Source organism: Physeter macrocephalus, chromosome 13 (assembly GCF_002837175.3).
Source record: "Physeter macrocephalus isolate SW-GA chromosome 13, ASM283717v5, whole genome shotgun sequence".
Lineage (NCBI taxonomy): Eukaryota > Metazoa > Chordata > Mammalia > Artiodactyla > Physeteridae > Physeter > Physeter macrocephalus.
The window spans coordinates 4,191,768-4,213,623 of record NC_041226.1 but is presented as its reverse complement, the minus strand read 5'-3'; the positions used below and the strand labels follow the sequence as shown (position 1 = coordinate 4,213,623).

Sequence of the window (21,856 nt, the reverse complement as noted above, 5' to 3'; positions counted from 1 at the left end):
TTGTTTTTGGTGTCTGTCCCCAGTGGCTAAGGTTGGTTCAGTGGGTTGTGTAGGCTTCCTGGTGGAGGGGACTAGTGCCTGTGTTGTGGTGGATGAGGCTGGATCTTGTCTTTCTGGTGGGCAGGTCCACGTCTGGTGGTGTGTTTTGGGGTGTCTGTGGCTTTATTATGATTTTAGGCAGCCTCTCTGCTAATGGATGGGGTTGTGTTCCTGTCTTGCTAGTTGTTTGGCATAGGGTGTCCTGCACTGTAGCTTGCTGGTCGTTGAGTGGAGCTGGGTCTTGGTGTTGGAATGGAAATCTCTGGGAGATTTTCGCCTTTTGATATTACGTGGAGCTGGGAGGTGTCTTGTGGACTAGTGTCCTGAACTTGGCTCTCCCACCTCAGTGGCACAGCCCTGACGCCTGGCTGGAGCACCAAGAGCCTGTCCTCCACACGGCTCAGAATAAAAGGGAAAAAAAAAAGAAAGAAAGAAATAAGAAGATAAAGTAAAATAAAATAAAGTTATTAAAATAAAAAATTATTGAGAAAAAAAATTTTTTTAAGTAAAAAACAACAAAAAAAAAAAACGGTCATACAGAACCTTAGGATAGGACAGATGGTAAAAGCAAAGCTATCAAAATCACACACACAGAAACATACACCTGCACACTCACGGAAAGAGAAACAGGGGAAAAAATATATATATAGTTGCTCCAAAGTCCACCACCTCAATTTGGGATATTCGTTGTCTGTTCAGGTATTGCACAGATGCAGGGTACATCAAGTTGATTGTGGAGATTTAATCCGCTGCTTCCGAGGCTGCTGGGAGGGATTTCCTTTTCTCTTCTTTGTTCGCACAGCTCCTCGTGGCACACTAGCCCCTTCAGGCTGTGTTCGCGCCGCCAACCCCAGGCCTCTCCCTGGGTCCGACCTAAGCCCGAGCCTCAGCTCCCAGCCCCCGCCCGCCCCGGCGGGGGAGCAGACGAGCCTCTCGGGCTGGTGAGTGCCGGTCGGCACCGATCCTCTGTGCGGCAATCTCTCTGCTTTGCCCTCCGCACCCCTGTGGCTGTGCTCTCCTCCGCGGCCCCGAAGCTCCCCCCTTCCGCCACCCGCAGTCTCCGCCCGCGAAGGGGCTCCTAGTGTGTGGACACCTTTCCTCCTTCACGGCTCCCTCCCACTGGTGCAGGTCCCGTCCCTATTCTTTTGTCTCTGTTTTTTCTTTTTTCTTTTGCCCTACCCAGGTATGTGGCGGGGGGGTGCAGTTCTTGCCTTTTGGGAGGTCTGAGGGCTTCTGCCAGCGTTCAGTAGGTGTTCTGTAGGAGCAGTTCCACGTGTAGATGTATTTCTGATGTATTTGTGGGGAGGAAGGTGATCTCCACGTCTCACTCCTCTGCCATCTTGAAGCTCCTCTCTGCTGAGAGTTTTTAATCGTGAATTTGTATTGGATTTCGTCAAATGCTTTTTCTGTTAAATGATTTAATCACATGATTTTTATTCTTAGCTTGTTGATATGTGGGTTACATTGATTTTCAAATAATGGACCAGCTTTGTGTCTCTGGAATAAAATCTACTTTGCTGTAGATTCTTTTTACACATTGAAAGATTTGATTTGCTAATATTTTATTGAGGATTTTGCTAGTACTATTTTTGCATTTTAGGCAGTTCAGTGACAAATAGAGTGAACAAGGTTCCTTGTCCAAGGAATAAAAAATACTTAATGACTATGGTTCCATTTTTCATAAATAATACTCTATTTGAGGAAAATCTGAGGAGCTTGGCAAGCCAGCAACACCTGGAAAAATTTTCTACCAAGTCACTAAATCTGAGTTAACGCTAGCTGGACTGAGACTTCCCCACTTTTAAATGTATTTAGTTATATTTTTCCATATATTTTAAAGAAAAAAACGTAACTTCTATAAACAGCTAATATTAGTTAGCTGTACATCACCAGCTTAGGGCTTCTGTCCGGACATATCTATTTTTCCGCTTGAAGGTCACCAAAACTGTAATTAACATGTTTAGGAATTGTCCTGTACTTTTATTTTTGTGATGCATGGCATTAATTAGTTTGAAAGACAGATTTTGTAGTATGTTGAAAAGCCGTAATGTATGTTTTGAATAAAGAACATCAAGAATAAGTAATTTATAAGTATTTAAAATATTGTATTTTATCCTTCTTTTTTTCATGTCATCAAATGGGATTTTGCCAAAGTGTAAATGAAATCAAGCTTGAGTGAGCTAAACAGAAAGCCAGTCCATTTATTTTAAAATTTTTATTTCTTTGTTACTGTTCTTTTTGTACCAAATTAGTAATTTCAATGAGATATATAGCTCTAATTGTCCGATAATGCATTGCTTTAGTAAAGAATGATATTGAGTTATAAAGGTTCAGAATGACTTTGTGCATGGAATCACCAAATCGTAGCACCTGAAACTAATAACATAATTAGCCCATTAAAATTCTTTTCAGAAACATCTTGCCCAGTCCTGGGCTACTTAGAGAAGCTGTCAAAATCTCACGAATATGTGGTAGTCAAGGACATTATTTCGAATGAGGGGTATAAATTCATATCTTGTCTAGGATTACCTGGTACTACACTGCTGACCCTGGCAAATGGGACTAGATTTGAAATATTTGTGTCTTTCAACAACTTGGGTGCATTGGGCCCATAAAACCTAGTTTTGGTACTTAATGGTGATTCTTGACTTTATTCTTCTAAAAACATAATTATAAACCTTGTTGTGTTACCATCTAATTGTTTTTGTATGGTTATGTTTTAACCAATTAAACTGAAAGATGCTTCAGAGCATGAGCTGTATTTTACAAACATATTTTGTTGATAATTCTAACTCATTCTAGGAAGGATTCGAGGCATGGTTTTAAAAATAACATTGTACGTCTGTGTATGGGGTTAAGTCACAAAAATAACATTTATCCAGTGATATCAATGTTAGGCACTGTAATCTTTTTTTATGTATTATCTTATTTAAAGCTTGAAAATCCTATGAGAAACTGAGGGTTACAGAGGCTAACTCACCTTGTCTAGGGTCACAGCAGTGAGAGCAAGGAAGTGAGGGAACTGGCATGCAAACCCAGGTATGCCCGACTGTAAATTGCATGAATGTAAAGACTCTCTCTCAGAGTTGAAAAGATGGAATTCGGGTTGATATCTTCATAATCTCAAACTATGAAATGTCATAAAAGAGGATTTTTTTTCTAATTTATGTTGTTAACTCTACAAAGAGTCTTATGATTAATGATACATTTTAACAAATCACCCCTAACTTATGAGATTATGAGTATGTGCTGAGAGTCATATGGATCTGGGCTCAAAGCCCATCTCTGCCACTTACTAGTTGTGTGATTTGAGTGAATAATTTAACCTCTCTGAGCCTTAGTTTCTACAATTTTTAAATCTAGATAACAATTCTTAAATCTAGATAAAAGTAGTAATAATACCTATTTCATCATATTGCTATGAGGATTAAATATGATAACGCATTTAAAGTAACAGCACAGGGCTTCCCTGGTGGCACAGTGGTTGAGAGTCTGCCTGCCGATACAAGGGACACGGGTTCGTGCCCTGGTCTGGGAAGATCCCACGTGCCGCGGAGCGGCTGGGCCCGTGAGCCATGGCCGCTGAGCCTGTGCGTCCGGAGCCTGTGCTCCGCAACGGGAGAGGCCACAGCAGTGAGAGGCCTGCGTAACGCAAAAAAATAAAAATAAAAATAAAAAATAAACAGCACAGTGCCGTGTATATGGTAAGTGCCCGGTATATGCTTGCTATTAAATTGAAACACTGTGATAGGGAAAGGATATTTGTGGTAACTGTGCCCATAGAAGACATACAATAAACCCTTGTTACTTGATTTGAGATTAGTTGCAAGTGTCCTTTTGCAAGAAATTCATATTTTGGAATAAATATGTATGCCAGTAATAAACAAAGTATATCAGTATTTTTAATGTCAGTAATATGTGATATCTGAAATTCATAATTTATGGAAGAATAATTGTACGGGCCTCCTCAGTAGTTATTTCCCAACAGTTCTGCCAGCTGAGGTGTACCTCCTCTTGCCACTATTTAAAATGTACGGGTATCTTTAGGTCAACACTGACACGATTCACATGGCTTCCTTCTCTTTCAGCTTTGGTTCGCCTTTGTTAATGGATTTTCTGGGCAGATTATATTTGAACGTTGGTGCATCGGCTTGTACAGCATGGTAAGCATTCTCCATCTCTCTCTGATGGCATGCAGAACTGCACTGTTTGTGTCTGGAAAGTGTATCTAAGTCTCTCATCTGCATCCATGGCAGGCAGCACAAATACATCTTTAGGGCCTTGTTGCTGCAACACATCCTGCAGAAGCCTAAACTCTTCACATGTGTTTTCAATCATAGCAGATCATTCTAGAGTAACTACATGACATTTGTACCCAATGTACGTTGATAATATAATCAAAATCTCTTTAAATCTGCCTGTACAATGTTTTCATATTTTTTAAATTAATTAATTTATTTTTGGCTGTGTTGGGTCTTCGTTGCTGCCTGCAGGCTTCTCATTGCAGCGGCTTCTCTTGTTGCGGAGCACAGGCTGTAGGCACGCGGGCTCAGTAGTTGTGACTCGCGGGCTCTAGAGCGCAAGCTCAGTAGTTGTGTCGCACGGGCTTAGTTGCTCCACGGCATGTGGGATTTTCCTGGACCAGGACTCGAACCCGTGTCCCCTGCATTGGCAGGCGGATTCTTAACAACTGTGCTGCCAGGGAAGTCCCTGTTTTCATATTTTTAAGCCAAGTAAAAACTGCTGAACTCTACCTAAACCCGTTCCATTTAATGCATATAATTTAGAGTTATCTACCTTTGTGTCTATGTGAGTATGTGTGTATGTTTATAGTGTAATTCCATGTCCTTTTAAGCCTCTTGGTAGAAAATTTGTACTTGTGGAAATATCACACTGTGTTTGTACTAAATGATGAATTTTTATATCAAGCCTACAGTAAATACTATTTTCCATTTTAATGGAATTTTCTAACAATAAATAATCCCATACCATTACTTGAGTTATTCTGAATTCAAAAACTAGATGAAGGGACTTTCCTGGTAGCACAGTGGTTAAGCATCTGCCTGCCAATGCAGGGGACAAGGGTTCGAGCCCTGGTCCGGGAGGATCCCACATGCTGTGGAGCAGCTAAGCCTGTGCGCCACAACTACTGAGCCTGCGCTCTAGAGCCCACGAGTCACAACTACTGAGCCTGCGTGCCACAACTACTGAAGCCCACGCACCTAGAGCCTGTGCTCCACAACAGGAGAAGCCACCACAATGAGAAGCCCGCGCACCACACCGAAGAGTAGCCCCTGCTCGCCGCAACTAGAGAAAAGCCTGCACGCAGCATTGAAGACCCAATGCAGCCAAAAATAAATAAAACTTAAAAAAAAAAACTAGATGGAAATTAAATAGTAAGGCTAACTGGCTTATTACCCACATCACCTTTTCATTTTTGTTTTGTTTTACTTTTTTTGTATTATTATTCCACCTAAGGATTAGAAGTTAGGAAACCTGGCATAAAAATTAGGTTCCCAGCAAGCATATCATGACCTCTCTCCTGCACTGCATTATCGCAATCACATTATACTCTGTATGCTCTGTGCCCTAACTCCTAAAAGTCTGCCTTCCAGGAGCTTGAATTCCAAAACAGACAATACGGAGAGAAGTCACTGAATAGAAGTCATTGGGTGCCCAATAATACAAAAATGTCTAGTGCTATGAATATTTACAGTCGTGTGTGTGCCAATGCCGGGGTGTATTTGGCTAGAGCACTGTACCAGGGGAGCTGAGGTCCTACGTAAAGTTGTCTCTGCCAGGCTCTTGGTCGCAGAGGACAATACTCGTAAACTTTCTTTGAAGTTTCATTAGAGACAAGAGTAGGGAGTGGCAGTGTCTCTCTTTTGGGTTAGAAAAATCACTATGAATGTATTAGCCACAGCTATTGATCTTATTTTTTTTAATAAAGGAAAACATAGATGCTGGCATTTTTATAAGCAGCAAAAGGGACTACAGTGGGAAACAAATAATTATGGACAATCGAGGATAAAATACAATGATATGCTTATTAAATATATATTGACATACTAAATCTCATCCCATTAGAAGTATATTTTGCAGATGAAAAAAAAATGAGGACCAGGACATTTCAAATAGTTACTGGCAATGCCAGAGATAGACTCTGTCTACTTATTTGATAACTAAATTGGAATGAGTTGTCATACTACTTCTAGAGGTTATACATTATTTCTGCTACTGCACATGCATGACTAACTGCTATCAGAATTACCCTCCTACCAGAAAAAAACTAGAATACCAGAAAAATACCAGTTTTCAAGCATTAGACACCAGGCTGCTCATTGCTGTGATCTCTGAGAGCAGGCCTATTTCTAGGCCACAGTGAAGAAAGATGGGCCCAAAGGAAAGCCCACCTGTCTTACTGAATTGAAGATACAGATGGAATTCAGTGGGCCAAGAGGGCTAGAATTTGCCAGATAGAGTATCAGAGACAGACAAATTGTACTGAGAGATGGAGAGAGAGAAAAAGAGGTACAGACATAGAGAAATATAGAGACAGAGTGTTTCTGGAAATCTGTGGAGAGCCCCCTTGAGCCTTTGGCTGATGATTTATCTGTATGTGCATGAGGAAAGTCTGCCCAAAGCTAAGGAAAAAACCACCAGAAAGCAGCAAGCTAGACTCCTGGAGCTCATTCAGGGCTGGGAACAGTTTGTATTCCTATCGGCCAGTTTGGGAAGACTTGCTACGCAGGATATTGGGGAAATTCCTTACATAAGTCACACTTTTAAAAATAAGGATGAATTAGTCCCATAATAAACACTATTCTGGACCCATCATAATGAAACTTAAAAGCACGCCTCAAAAGTATTAAACTGATTTGCAAGTCACTTACCTGCATGTTAGAACACAGGCAAACAATTTTTTTTTAGTTTTTAATTTTTAAAAATTGAATAAAGATTCTTTAAATTCTGTAGTGCTTTACAATTTTCAAAAGTTTCACACACATGATTTCACATAATCCAATGATAATCCCTTTTTTCCCTACTCCCATATTGCCCCTACCCACTTGCCTCTCCCCACTGGTAAATACTAGTTTGTTCTCTATATCTGTGAGTCTGCTGCTTTTTTGTTCTATTCACCAGTTTGTTGTATATTTCAGATTTCACATATAAGTGATATCATACAGTATCTGTCTTTTTCTGTCTGACTTATTTCACTTAGCATAATGCCCTCCAAGTCCATCCATGTTGCTGCAAATGGCAAAATTTCATTCTTTTTTATGGCTGAGTAGTATTCCATTGTGTGTGTGTGTGTGTGTGTGTGTGTGTGTGTGTGTGTGTGTGTAATCAAATATATATGTATACATATATTGGGTTGGCCAAAAAGTTCATTCGGTTTTAAGTAAAAAGATATATTTTTCATTTTCACCAAGAACCTTATTGAATAACGTGTTCATTAACCAAATGAACTTTTTGGCCAACCCAATATATATATATACCACATCTCCTTTATTCATTCTTCTGTTGATGGACACTTAGGTTGCTTCTATGCCTTGGCAATTGTTAATAATGCTGCTATGAACATTGGGGTGCATGTATTTTTTTCAAATTACTGTTTTTGGTTTTTTTCAGATATATACCCAGGTGTGGAATTGCTGGGTCCACACCTGGTAGTAGTTGGTAGCTCTATTTTTAGTTTTTTGAGAAACCTCCATACTGTTTTCCACAGTGGCTGCACCAGTTTACATTCCCACCAACACTGTATGAGCATTCTCTTTTCTCTGCATCCTCGCCAAGGTTTGTTATTTGTGCGGTACGCAGGCCTCTCACTGTTGTGGTCTCTCCCGTTGCAGAGCACAGGCTCCAGATGTGCAGGCTCAGCGGCCATGGCTCACGGGCCTAGCTGTTCCTCGGCATGTGGGATCTTCCCGGACCGGGGCACGAACCCGTATCCCCTGCATCGGCAGGCGGACTCTCAACCACTGCGCCACCAGGGAAGCCCTGTGTTCTTTTTAATGACAGCCATTCTGACAGGTGTGAGGTGATATCTTTTTTTTTTCATCATCCAGAGATAACCTCTTTTTAAAATAATTTATTTATTTTATTTTACTTATTTTTTTTGGCTGCGTTGGGTCTTCATTGCAGTGTGCAGGCTTCTCATTGCGGTAGCTTCTCTTGTTGTGGGGCATGGGGTCTAGGCACATGGGCTTCAGTAGTTGTAGCATGCGGACTCGGTAGTTGGGGCACATGGGCTTAGTTGCTCCATGGCATGTGGGATCCTCCCAGACCAGGGATCAAATCCATGTCCCCTGAATTGGCATGCAGATTCTTAACCACTGTACCACCAGGAAAGTCCCATGAGATGATATCTTATTGTGGTTTTGATTTGCAGTTCCCTGATGATTAGTGATGTTGAGTATCTTTTCATGTGCCTGCTGGCCATCTGCATTTCATCTTTGGAAAACTGTCTATTCAGTTCTTCTCCCCATTTTAAAATCAGGTTGTTTGTTTTTTTGATGTTGAGTCATATGAGCTGCTTATATATATTGGATATTAACCCCTTATCAGTCTTATCATTTGCAAATATCTTCTCCCATTTGGTAGATTGTCTTTTCATTTTGTTGATGGTTTCTTTTGTTGCCCAAAGCTTTTAAGTTTGATTAGTCTCATTTGTTTGTTTTTGCTTTTGTTTCCTTTGCCTTAGGAGGCAGATCCAAAAAAATATTGCTGCAATTTATGTCACAGTGTGTTCCGCCTGTGTTTTCTGCTAGGAGTTTAATATCAATAGTATCCCATCTTATATTTAGGTCTTTAATCCATTTTGAGTTTATTTTTGTTTATGGTATTAGAGAATGTTCTAATCTCATTGTTTTACATGTAGCTGTCCAGTTTTCCCAGCATCAGTTACTGAAGAGACTGTCTCTTCTCCACTGTATATTCTTGCCTCCTTTGTCATAGATTAATTGACCATAAGTGTATGGGTTTATTTCTGGGCTCTCTATTCTGTTCCATTGATCTATGTGTCTGTTTTTGTGCCATTACCGTACTGTTTTGATTACTGTAACTTTGTAATATAGTCTGAAGCCAGGGCGTGTGATTCCTCCAGCTCTGCTCTTTCTCAAGATTGTTTTGGGAATTCGAGGTCTTTTGTGTTTCCATAAACCTCTTAAAATTATTTGTTCTAGTTCTGTGAAAAATACCATTGGAATTTTGACAGAGATTGCATTGAATCTGTAGATATGCAAACAATTTTTAAAAAACAAAATTAAGCATTCAGTAACACAAAATTCACCATGTTTCTGCATCCACTAAAGGATATAAGGCATACGAAGAAATAGGTAAATAAGATCCATAAAAGGTCAAAAATAAATCAGTAAGAGCAGGTCCAGAAATTATAAGAAGACGGAATTAGTAGATAAGGACCTTATGAGCATGTTCAAGGATATAAAGGAAAACATGAATATAATGAGGAGAAAAATGGAGATATAGAAAAGAAACATAGAATTTTATGCTTAAAAATTCAATATCCGAAATGAACGTTTTTCTGGATGGGATTAAGAGTAGATTAGAAAGTTCAGAAAAAAAATTACTAAATATGAAGACATAGCAATAGAGAAGCCCAGAGAGAAAAATCAGAAAAAGTTAACAGAGCCTCACTTTGTTCTGGTACAATATTAAGCATTCTATTTTTCATAAACTTAGAGTTTCAAAAGAAAGAAGGTAAAAAAATAATATTTGAAGAAATAATGGTTGAAAGTGTCAAATTTGATGAAAACTGTAAACTCACAGATCTAAGAATCTCAACAATCTCTTCTCAAGAAGAGTAACCTAAAAAAACACACAGAAATACTCTTCATAACCAAATTGCTGAACATTAGTGATCAAGAGAATAATCTTTAAATCAGCCAGATAAAAAACAAGCATTACATACAGAAGATAAATCTAAGAATAAAAGCAGATTTCTCATTGGAAACCATGCAGCATAGAGGACGATGGAATATCTTTAAAGATCTGAAAGAAAAGAAATCCATTAACCCAAAATTCTATACCCAGCAAAAATGTCTTTTGAAAATTAAGGTGAAATAAAAACTAATTCAAACCAAGAAAACAGAAAATTCATCACCAGAATACCTGTAATTCCTGTAATGTTAGAGGAAGCTCTTCAGGCAAAAGAAGTATACCAGAAAGAGATCTGGGTCTGTCCAAAGCAACGTAAAGCAACAGAAGTGTTAATTATATGGGCATTCATAAGAGACTCTCCCACCCCGTTTTCAATCATGTTAACAGACATTTGGCTATTTAAAGCAAAATGTATTGTAGGGCTTGTAACTACAGCACAATATAGATTGATAACTCTAGGTATCTATCTATAGTTACAGGTAGGTAACTATAGCACAATGAATGGGAGGGAGGAACTGGAGTATATTATTATTTGAATTTTATGATACATTGCATATGTTTACAGTAAATTTTTAAAGAACAACTAAAACAAAAAAACCAAAAAAGGTATAACTAGTAAGCCAATAGTGGAGATAAAAGAAAATCTTAAAAAATATTCAGTTAATTCAAAAGAAGTCAAGAAATGAGGTAAAGAGGAAGAATAAATGCAACAAATAGAAAAAAATAGGAAGATGGTAGATTTAAATCCAGCCATATTTATAATTACATTGACTACAAATGTTCTAAATACTCCAGTTAAAAGGCAGAGACTGTCAGATTAAAAAATCAAGACACAACTATATGATTTCCACAAAAAAACCTACCTTAAAGACACCAATAGGTCAAAGGAAAAAGATGAAAAAGGTTTACCATGTAGATTCTAATCAAAAGAAAGCTGGAGTGGCTATATTAATTACACAAATAACAGCCTTTAGAAAAAGAAATATGGCTAATAAGATGGACATTTCTTAATTTTAAAGGGGTTAATTTATCAATAACACATTGGATTCCTAAATATGTAAAGTGTCTAATAACGTAGCCTATTAGAACTTATTAGAAATGAAGCAGAATTTGATACAATTAAATGACAAATTAAGTAAATTGACAATGACAGTCAAAGTTTTAAATACTCCTTTCTGTAGTTGACAGAAACTATAGATGAAAATTCAGAAAGGGTATAGAAAGTTTGAACACTTTTATAACGAACTGGCCCTAACTGACATTTATAGAAAACTACCCAACAACAGCAGAATATGCCTTCTTCTCAAATGAATATGGGACATTCACCAAAATAGACCACATACCGGGCAATAAAACAAGTCTCAATAAATTCAGAAGGATGAAAATCATATAGAATATGTTCTCTGATCCCAGGAATTTAAACTAGAAACCAATAACAGCAATAGATTAGGGAAAACCACACATATTTTAAAATTAAAGAACATGCTTCTAAATACACTGTTGAATCAAAGGATTGGATCAATTCAAAAAATTAAGTCATGATTTGGTAGATCTGTTCCAATCTGTGTGTCTCAATAATGACTTCTTTGTAAGTAACTTTTGTGTTTAAATAGTTTATGACTTACCAGAGGTTTGCAAAATTAGTTTTGTGTACCCTTCACCCAGCTTCCCCCACAGTGATACCTTAATAATTGCAGTACGTTATCAAAGCCAGGAAAATGACATTGCACAATGCTAACTCAGATACAGACTGAAAGCTCTTTTTAATAGAGTCTTGTTTCCTATGTAGATTTTCACTTCACTGCCACCTATTACTCTGGGAATCTTTGAACAGTGTTGCAGTCAGGAGTGCCTGCTTAGGTATCCACAACTCTACACAATTTCTCAGACAGGCAATATTTTCAATACAAAGTTAAGCAGAAGATTATTGCAGGTCTTTCAACTTCCCTCCAAAAGGTACTTTTGTCTCTTCCCTTTCTGCTGCTTTAGGAAAAATAATAAAAAAACACAAGGAATGCAGCCCTATGCCATGTTTTTATGTACTCTACCCAACATTCCGTGAATCCTGAGGTTTTCCAGTTTGGTAGTAGCTTTGTTTTTAAACTAGTTTCTTACATTCTTTCCTAAAATCTGTTTCACTCCTGGAAATTTGAGTCATAGGCCAAATATGTTTTTTCCACATTCTTTTCTTCTCTAGTCCTTTATCTGTTAGTCTTCCTGGCAAGCATGAATAAAAAAAAAAACTGGTATATTTAGAATTAAATGAACAAAGACTTGTTTTTGTTGTTGTTCTATCATTTCCTAACTAATGTGCACGCTTGTTTGATTGATCCCATAGATTTTATATTGAGATTTCCTTTAAGAAAATTGTGCAGGCATACCTTGTTTTATTACACTTTGTAGATACTATGTTTCTTACAAATTGAAGGTTTGTGGCAAGCCTGCATTGTCAGATAATGGTTAGCATTTTAATTAATGTGTGTACAGTGTTTTTTTTAGACATAATGCTACTGTACACTCAATAGACTACAGTATAGTGTAAACATAACTTTTATATGTACTGGGAAACTAAAAAATTCATGTGACTCACTGTATTGCAATATTTGCTTTATTGTGGTGGTCTGGAACCAAACCTGCAGTATCTCTGAGGTACGCCTGTATATGGGGTATTAAAAATTATTTCAACCAGAGTCAGGGTGTAGATGTAAAGGTACAGAGTGTATCATGTAAAATATGGTATTAAATTATATTTAAAGTACTATAATTTAAAGATTGAAAGTATATTATTTCTTTAAAAAAATTCCTTCTGGTTTTCTTCTGCTGGATAATTTAAGTCTTTATATGTTTTTATAATAAATATACGATCTTTGAGTTCTACACATTTATATTTAATAAATTTGTTTTTCAAATAATATCATACTGTAATTTCACAGTCATTTCTTTTAAGAGGAGAATAAAGAAATAGGAATTTTCAGTCTCCAGGAAGACATTATAGCTTTGTAACTGTGTTTCACCCAGCAAATGCACTTTATAATGTCATATATTTTTAGATTTAGACCAGGGTACTATCTTGACTTTCTTGCTTTGTTTTCTTTTAGGTGCTTTGGATTCAATATATAAATGCTTTGGTCCATTCCTTCATTCCCTTCTGGTTGCCCACAAAAATGCTGGAACATGGTAATAGCTTCATTGTTTCAAATATTCAGCAAAGAACATGTTATTCGCAATGTGAGGTGTGTGTGTTAATGTTTGTGTGTGTGTGTGTGTGTGTGTGTGTGTGTGTGTCTACAGAAAGAACTGAAGAACGAAAATAGGATTTAAAATATATTTAGATATGTATTCACCTAAATCTAATAGTATAATCTAAATAACAGAGTGTAGTTTGAACATTTAACAGATGGCCTTTAGAGACCATTCTCTTTGCCTATGACATGTATAAATTGTGAATTTGTGCTTTTATTGTTAATTTTTAATAAATATTTGAGATACTATGTGCTTTGTGATAGAAAGCACAACAGTTCTAATGGGTCATAGATTACCTCTGTTCATTTGAAATTTATGTCTACTTTATGTATTGTTTTCATTTCTCAAACTGCATGCTTCAATTTAAACTGTAACACAAGTCCAACAAGATTATATAGAAATTTAACCTTCTATTTCATTATTGGACTAAGTCTCCTTTTCCTGACCTACAATTTTCAAAATAACATTATGTGTGAATTTTTTGCCAAACTGGTTTGTGTATAGTCAGTCCATCCAGAAGTAAGAGATATATTTATCAAGTATGTTACTGGTGTGTAATGTGCTCATAGCCACAAATTAAGGTGTGAAATATAATTATTTTCCTTTAACCAGCTTTAATTTTTATTGGATATTATTAACAACATGTCCTAATCTTGGACATCTTTTTTTAATTGAATTTTGGTTGTGTGTGTTTATGTTCATTTGTATTTAAAAGAGTAAATCTGCCATTATATTGCAAAAGGCTTTCCTTTTAAAACAAATGGGCAGGGCTTCCCTGGTGGTGCAGTGGTTGAGAATCCGCCTGCCAATGCAGGGGACGCGGGTTCCAGGCCTAGTCCAGGAAGATCCCACATCTCGCAGAGCAGCTAAGCCCATGCACCACAACTACTGAGCCTGCGCGCTAGAGCCTGCGAGCCATAACTACTGAAGCCTGCGCGCCTAGAGCCCATGCTCTGCAACAAGAGAAGCCACCTCAATGAGAAGCCCGCGCACCGCAACGAAGAGTAGCCCCCGCTCACTGCAACTAGAGAAAGCCCGCGCGCAGCAACAAAGACCCAATGCAGCCAAAAATAAATAAATAAATTAATTAATTAAAAAAACAACAAATAGGCAAAATTTTCAAATGATAGCAACTAATATAGCAAAGTCACACGTTTATAAAGTGTCAGTTCCACTTCCAGAATGGCAGTGTCAGGAGCTCCTTGGACGTGCTCCTCACCCCCCAAAAAACAAAGCTGCAAAACTATAAAAACACAGCTCTGTAAATTCTCTGAAAATTATCCAAAAGACAAGGAAGAAACATTTATTCATCAATCTAGTAAAACTCAGTAAGAACATCAAGAATCTGTGGCATTTGAGCCATAAGCCACTCCTTCCCTGCCCCATCATAGCCTGGCTGGATGGCAGCTCCACTTCAGGCAGGTGTGGGCAGGAATATGGTACTACTGCTGCTCTCGGTTCTCAATCAGGGTTGCTGTCTCACAGGAAGGGCAGGCCACTAGCATGTCTCATCCCTTCCAACTCTGGATTGAAGAGGCCAGATTTCTGAAGGGTGTGGCCAGGAAGCTAGAGCTCCATTTTTCCAGCCAACTTATATTCATAGGACAGAGTTTCAACCCTATGCATGACAGGTCAAGAGAAATGGGGCCCTGGTCACTCTCACCACAACTCACTTGTAGGGAAGAGAATCTCCAAGAAGTTTCTGGGAGAATCAAGCCAAGAAGATGAGTGGCCTTGTGCTAGACCACTAGCACAACATCACTGGGTCTGGGACTTCCCTGGTGGTGCCATGGTTAAGAATCTGCCTGCCATTTCAGGGGACATGGGTTCAATCCCTGGTCCAGGAGGATCCCACATGCCATGGAGAAACTAAGCCCCTGCACCACAACTACTGAGCCCGCGCTGTAGAGCCTGTGAGCCACAACTACTGAGCCCACGCCCCTAGAGCCCATGCTCTGCAAGAGAAGCCACCACAATGAGAAGCGCACGCACTGCAGTGAAGAGTAGCCCCCGCTCACCACAACTAGAGAAAGCCCACATGCAGCAACGAAGACCCAGTGCAGCCAAAAAAAAAAAAAAAAGAGTACCGGGTCTAAGGTTTTGCCTATTATGAGAGGAAAAAGAGCTCCAAAGCTCTTCTCCAAAGAAAATGACGTTATTACAAACAGTGGGAGGAAGTTCAAATCTAAGGATACTCTCAAAAACAATAACCCTTCTTGATTAAGAGCAACAGGTTAATCATAGGCCAACTAATTTACCAGAGAGAACCAGGGAAAGAGACAGATGAAAAGAGCCCTCCTGAGGTGAGAACAAACCTCAAAGACTGGTCTCAAAACTGTCTCTGCCTGAATTTAACTGGATCAGACTGATGTGCAGTTTATGCCCCAGGGTATCATTAAAAGCAATAGAGCAATCTGCCAATACTTATTGGAGCCTAACACCTGGTGTAATGTCAAGAGTCAGATAGCTTAACAGAGAAATCAGGGGGAAAGACAGTCAAGAAAGTCCCGCTGGGGACTTCCCTGGTGGTCCAGTGGTTAAGAATCCGCCTGCCAATGCAGGGGACACGGGTTTGATCCCTGGTCCGGGAAGATCCCACGTGCCGCGGAGCAACTAAGCCCGTGTGCCACAACTACTAAGCCCGCATGCTCTAGAGCCCTCATGCTGCAACTACTGAGCCTGCATGCTGCAACTACTGAAGCCTGTGCACCCTAGAGTCCCTGCTCCACAACAAGAGAAGCCACCACAATGAGAAGCCCGCACACTGCAATGAAGAGTAGCCCCTGCTCGCCACAACTAGAGAAAGCCTGCACACAGCTACGAAGACCCAGCACAACCAAAAATAAATAAATAAATAAATAATAATTTTTAAAAAGAGAGTCCCACTAAAATCAAGGCAGCTGTGTGCTTGCTCAAGGCTGCACTTTCCAAGGAGCAACACTGAGGTTTCACACTATGGGGGAAATAGATTTCACTAAAAAAGCCTAGCCAAATCATGAAACAAATAAACATGCTTCAACAAGTACAAGCCGTAAAGGAGGAGGAGAGGAAACGGTATTCAGAGCAGCTATAATATATTATATAAAATGTCTAGTTTTTAACTACAGGAAAAAAAGAAAAATGAAACATGCAAAGAAACAGAACTGTGTGACCCATACACAGGAGAAAAAAGCAGGCAACAGAAACTGCCTGTGAGAGGGCCCAGATGTCAGATTTAACAAAGAGTTTGAAGTAGCTGTTATAAATATGTCCAAAGAACTAAAAGAAACCATGCTTGAAGGTATGAAGGCAATGGCACATCAAATAGAGATTATCAGTAAAGAGATAGGAATTATAATAAAGAACCAAATGAAAATCCTGGAGTTAAAAAGTACCAAAGTGAAAAATGTGTTAGAGAGGCTCAACAGTAGATTTGAACTGGAAGAAAAAAGGGTAGCAAACTTGAAGTTAGATCAATTGAGAATATGTAATTTGAAGACCAGAGGAAAAAAATAGAGTGAAGAAAATTTAAGAGCCTCAGGGAATGTGAGAAGCCTTTAAACACACCAACATAAGCACAATGGGAGTACCAGAACTAGAGGAGAAAAACAGTGAAGCAGAAAAAAATTCAAGGAAATAATAGCTGAAAAGTGTCAAATTAGCTGAAAAACATTAAGCCACACATCCAAGAAACCCAATTAACTCCAAGTGAGATAAATACTAAGAGATTCACACCCAGACACACTGAAGCAAAAATGTTGAAAGCCAAAAACAATGGAAAAATACTGAAAGCAGCAAAAGAAAAATGACTCATCCATACAAAGGAACTCCAATGAGAATAACAGATGATTTTTTTTGGAAAAGATGGAGGCCAGAATATAGTGGGATGACACAAATGCCGAAAGAAAAAAAAAGAAAACGCCTGTCAGCCAAGAATCTTAGCTCAGCAAAATAATCTTTCAAAAATGAAGGCAAAATAAAGGTATTACCAGATAAACAGAAAAATGAGAGAATTTGATGCTAGAATACACACCTTTATAAGAGATACTAAAGGAAGTTCTTCAGATTAAAAGCAAGTAAACCCAGACAAAAATTTGAGTCCACCAAAACCACAAAGAGCACTGGTAGAGGAAATGATGTATTTATACATTACAGTGTAAATGCATACTTTGTCTTCTGTCTATTCATAACTGATTTTAAAAGCAATTTAATAAAACAATATAGATGCAAAATTTTCAACAAAATATCAACATGCCAAATTTAGCAATACATAAAAGAATTATAAACAACAACCAAGTGGGATTTATCCCAAGAATGCAAGTTTGGCTTAACATCCTAAAATAGACTGATGTAATATATCACAGCAATAGAGTAAAGGACAGAAATGACATGATCATCTCAGTAGGTTCAGAAAAAGAATTTGACAAAAGCCAATACTCCTTTGTGATAAAAAGTCTCAACAAACTAGGAATAAAATGGAGCTTCCTCAACCTGATCAAGGACATCTACAAAAAACCCATAGTTAACATTATGCTTAGTGGTGAAAGACTGAATGCTCTCCCCCTAAAATCAAGAACAAGACAAAGATATTATTTGTAACATTTCTATTCATCATTGTGCTGGAAATTCTAGCTAGTACAACTGGCCAAGAAAATACAATAACTGTCATACAGGTTAGAAAGGAAGAAGTAAAATGATCTCTCTTTGCATATGACATTTTATAAATATATATATATACTAGAGAGTCTACTAAAAAACCATTAGAACTAATAAAGTGTCAGGATACAAGATCAGTATACACAAAAATCTATTTTATTTCTATAAAATAAAAATAAGAAAACTGAAGGTGAGATTAAGAAAACAACTCAACTTACAATTGCATCAAAATGAATAAAATACATATGAATAAATTTAACAAAAAGTGTAAAATTCATACTTTGAAAATTACAATACATTGTTGAAAGAAATTAAAGAAGGATTAAGTGAATGTAAAGACATCCCATGTTTATGAATTAGAAGACAATATTGTTAAACTGGCAATACTCCTCAAATCAGTTTAAAGGTCCAATGCAATTCTTCTCTAAGTCCCAGCTGACTTCTTTGCAGAGATGTACAAGCTGATTCTAAAATTGATATAGAAATGCAAGGGACCCAGAATAGCCAAAACCTTGTCAAAGAAGAACAAGTTGGAAGACTCACACTTCTTGATTTCAAAACTTACTGCATAGCTACAGTAACTAAGACAGTGGTACTGGCATAAAGATAGAAATACATAGCTAAATGAATAAAATTGAGAAAGAATCCTTCAAATTTATGATCAATTGATATTTACAAGGGTGCCAGTGCCATTAACTGGGAGGCAGGGAAGAACAGTCTTTTCAACAAATGCTTCTGAGACAACTGGATATCCATTTGCAAAAGAGTGAATTTGGGCTCCTACCTCACATCAAACTCACAGATGAAGTCAAAATGGATCACAGAACTAAATGTAAGAGCAAATAAACCTCTTAGAAGAAAAGTATTGCATTAAATTTTTATGACCTGGGTTAGGGAAAGACTTCTTGGATATAACACCAAAAATAGAAGCAACACAAGAATAAATAACTAAATTTTACTTCATCAAAAAAAAAACCACTTTTGTGCATCAAAAGATACCATCAAGAAAGTGACAATATTGAATACAGCCCACAGAATGGAGCAAAACATTTGCAAGTTATGTATAACAAAGGATTTGCATCCAGAGTATATAGAGAACATTTATACCTCAACAAAAAAAGACTATGACCCAATTTTTTAAAATGTGCAAAGGATTTTAATAGACATTTCTCCAAAAAGATATACAAATAACTAATAAACATATGCTCAACATCATTAATATTTAAACAAAAGCAAAACCACAACGAGATACTACTTCACACCCATTAAGATGGCTAAAATCAAAATGACAGATATCAACAAGCATTGACAAGGAAGTGGGGAAATTGGAACCCTCATACACTGCTGACAGGAATGTAACGTGGTGCAGCTGCTTTGGGAAACAGTCTGGCATTTCCTTTAATGGTTAAGTATAGAGTTACCATATGATCCAGGAATCCTACTCCTAGGTATATGTCCAAGGGAAATGAAAATCTATGTCCACACAAAAACTTGTAAACAAGTGTTCATAGCAGCATTACTCATAGTAGCCCAAGTGCTCATTAATCAGTGAATGGGTAAATAAAATGTGCTATATCCATATACTGGAATAGTGTTTGTTAATAGAAAGAAATAAAGTACTGATTGTGCTACAACAGTGACGCATCTTGAAAACATTATACTAAGAGAATCCAGTCACAAGGAGCACATATTATGTGAGTCCATTTATATAAAATGTCCAGAACAGACAAATATATAGGAATAGAAAGTAGATTAGTGGTGCCTAAGGCTGGGAGAATGAAGGGACTGGGAGGGGACACCTAAGGGGTCCAGGGTTTCTTTTTGAGGGTAATGAAAGTGTTCTAAAATTGATTATGGTGATAGTTAACACAACTCTGTCAAAATACTAAAAGCCATTGAATTGTACATTTTAAATGTGTGGATTGTATGATATGTAAATTATATCTCAAAAAGCTGTTTTTAAAAGTTAATGAAATACAGATGGCAAAAAATATAAGAAAGATACACAACATCTCAGTAATCAGGCAGTGAGAAGACATCTAATGCCACCATACTGGCAAAGTTAATATACCTGATAATATCTGTGGAGTGACCAGGTGTCCCATCCACTGCACACAGTTTTATGTCAGTTTTGTAGAAGTTATAATAAGCATATATATTGTTTTGGGATACATACCTATTTGCTAAAATTATAAAATAAAGCATGAGAATGATTAACACACACATTTTTTTTAAAAAGGTAATGAAGACAACTTTGTAATATACCAAGTAGTCCAGAGAAAAGAAGGCTCAATATAATAAGTAGAATATATTTGGGAATCATAGATTATCTTCAGAATATATAAAGGAATATAAACGGTTGTGGTGAGAATGGGTCCAGAACCAGAATGGGTCCAGAACCAGAAGTACCACAATTTTATTGAATTTTATTATTTTGCAGAAGTTAGCGTTAAATGACAAGCGTTCAGTCAGCTAATTCTTTATAAAAATATTCATTTTTTATTCTTTTTTCCTTAAGATTCAAACATTTTAGTCTTCTTTTTTATTTTTCCTTAAGATTCAAAAATTTCTTTAAAAAATATTTAAAATATTTCAGTCTTCCCTCAACACACCAGACACAGAAAACACCCTCAGATTCTCTATAAGGAATAAACAATTATTGATTATTTGTGCTTCCTGGGTGAGGAGGACTAATTGATAAAATGCTCTTTGCAAATTTCCTTAAAAGTTTATGGGACTGAATTCTTCATCCACATCACCTGGTGTGTTGTTTTGGCACTAATAATACATGTTTAAATTTAATTTAAAGACACTTTGTACATAATAGGCAGCAAACAAACACAAAATATCACTCATCACCATGAAGTTATATAACGTGAGGACCTGGGTTTCCAGGCTCCTGCTTTGTAAATCCAGCCTGAATGCCAACCCTAACTGACCAGGTGTACATAATCTACGTGGTGGTCTTTCCTAGGTTTCCACTTGCATCACATGAAACCTATTACTGTAAGACCCTGAAAATAAGAGAGAGTTGTATAGGATCATCATCTCCATATCATTTTCTACTCGTGTTTCCAAACTTGTCTGTACACTAGAATCACCAAGAGATTTTTTTAAATTCCAAAGCCTGGGCCACACCCCAAACCAACTGAACCACAGTCACTGTGGTTAAGCTACAGGCATCAGTAAGTAGTTTATGAAGTTCTTCTGAAGATTCCAGTGTGCAGACAAGTTTGGGAATTGGCTCTAGTACAAGTGCTAAAGAAAAGGAGAAATAGGCAAAGAATGATGATTTTCAGTATTTAAAAAATGTATGCATTTTTAAAAAGATTTTAACATGCCTTATATTCTATAGTATTAATTATATTTCTGATGATTGACAGCTAGTGAAAATACTATATTCTAAAAGGCCATTTAAAAATTATTTGGAATTTGGGATGCCTTTCTCACTCTTAATTATAATTGTGTCACTGACCCACTCAGAGACCATTGCTTTTTAGCCACTTCAGGCTCTCAGAGAATGAGATGGTCAGGTGCAAGCTGCAGCTGAGTATCTCCAGTAGCTGTGCTAGTAAAGGTTAGTTCCTGAGAGGGCAGGAAGGTAGGAAGGCGGGATGGGAGATGGCGCATAGGGGAGAGTCAAGATCTAGGCATGAAATTCCTCACGGAAAGGTCTTGGAAAGATTTTGGTGCCAAAGAAGCCAAATCATGGGGAGGCCATTTACAATTTGGATATATGTAAATCAGGGACTGTAATTTTAAATGTATAATATAATTAACTGTTTCTTATCAAATAATCTTAAATTAGAAGTTTAATATGAATAAGTTCAGCCCCAAAGTTTTATGGTATATCACTTATCGTTTATGACCTCACTAAAATATTATATACTATCTGTGATTTTATTTTGCATTTTTCTGATGACTAATGACAGAGAGTCTCTCTTTGTGTGGTTGTTTGCCATAGGTATACCTTCTTTGAGGAAGTTTATTTTCAAACACTTGGGGGTTTTTTTGTTTTTTGTTTTTTTGCGGGACACGG

The 21,856-nt window shown here is 37.4% G+C and overlaps 1 protein-coding gene across 1 annotated transcript in view; it reads left to right on the top strand.

Moving 5' to 3' along the window:
• LOC112065401 (phospholipid-transporting ATPase IB-like) overlaps positions 1–14,073 on the top strand; it is a 39,900-nt gene extending 25,827 nt beyond the window's left edge. The window contains exons 6-8 of the mRNA XM_055089661.1: positions 4,128–4,202; positions 11,729–11,895; positions 13,038–14,073. Of these exons, the coding sequence (XP_054945636.1) occupies positions 4,128–4,202; positions 11,729–11,895; positions 13,038–13,059 (264 nt within the window). The 3' untranslated portion in view covers positions 13,060–14,073. The remainder of the gene's footprint in view (positions 1–4,127; positions 4,203–11,728; positions 11,896–13,037) is intronic.
• The last annotated feature ends 7,783 nt before the right edge of the window (positions 14,074–21,856 follow it).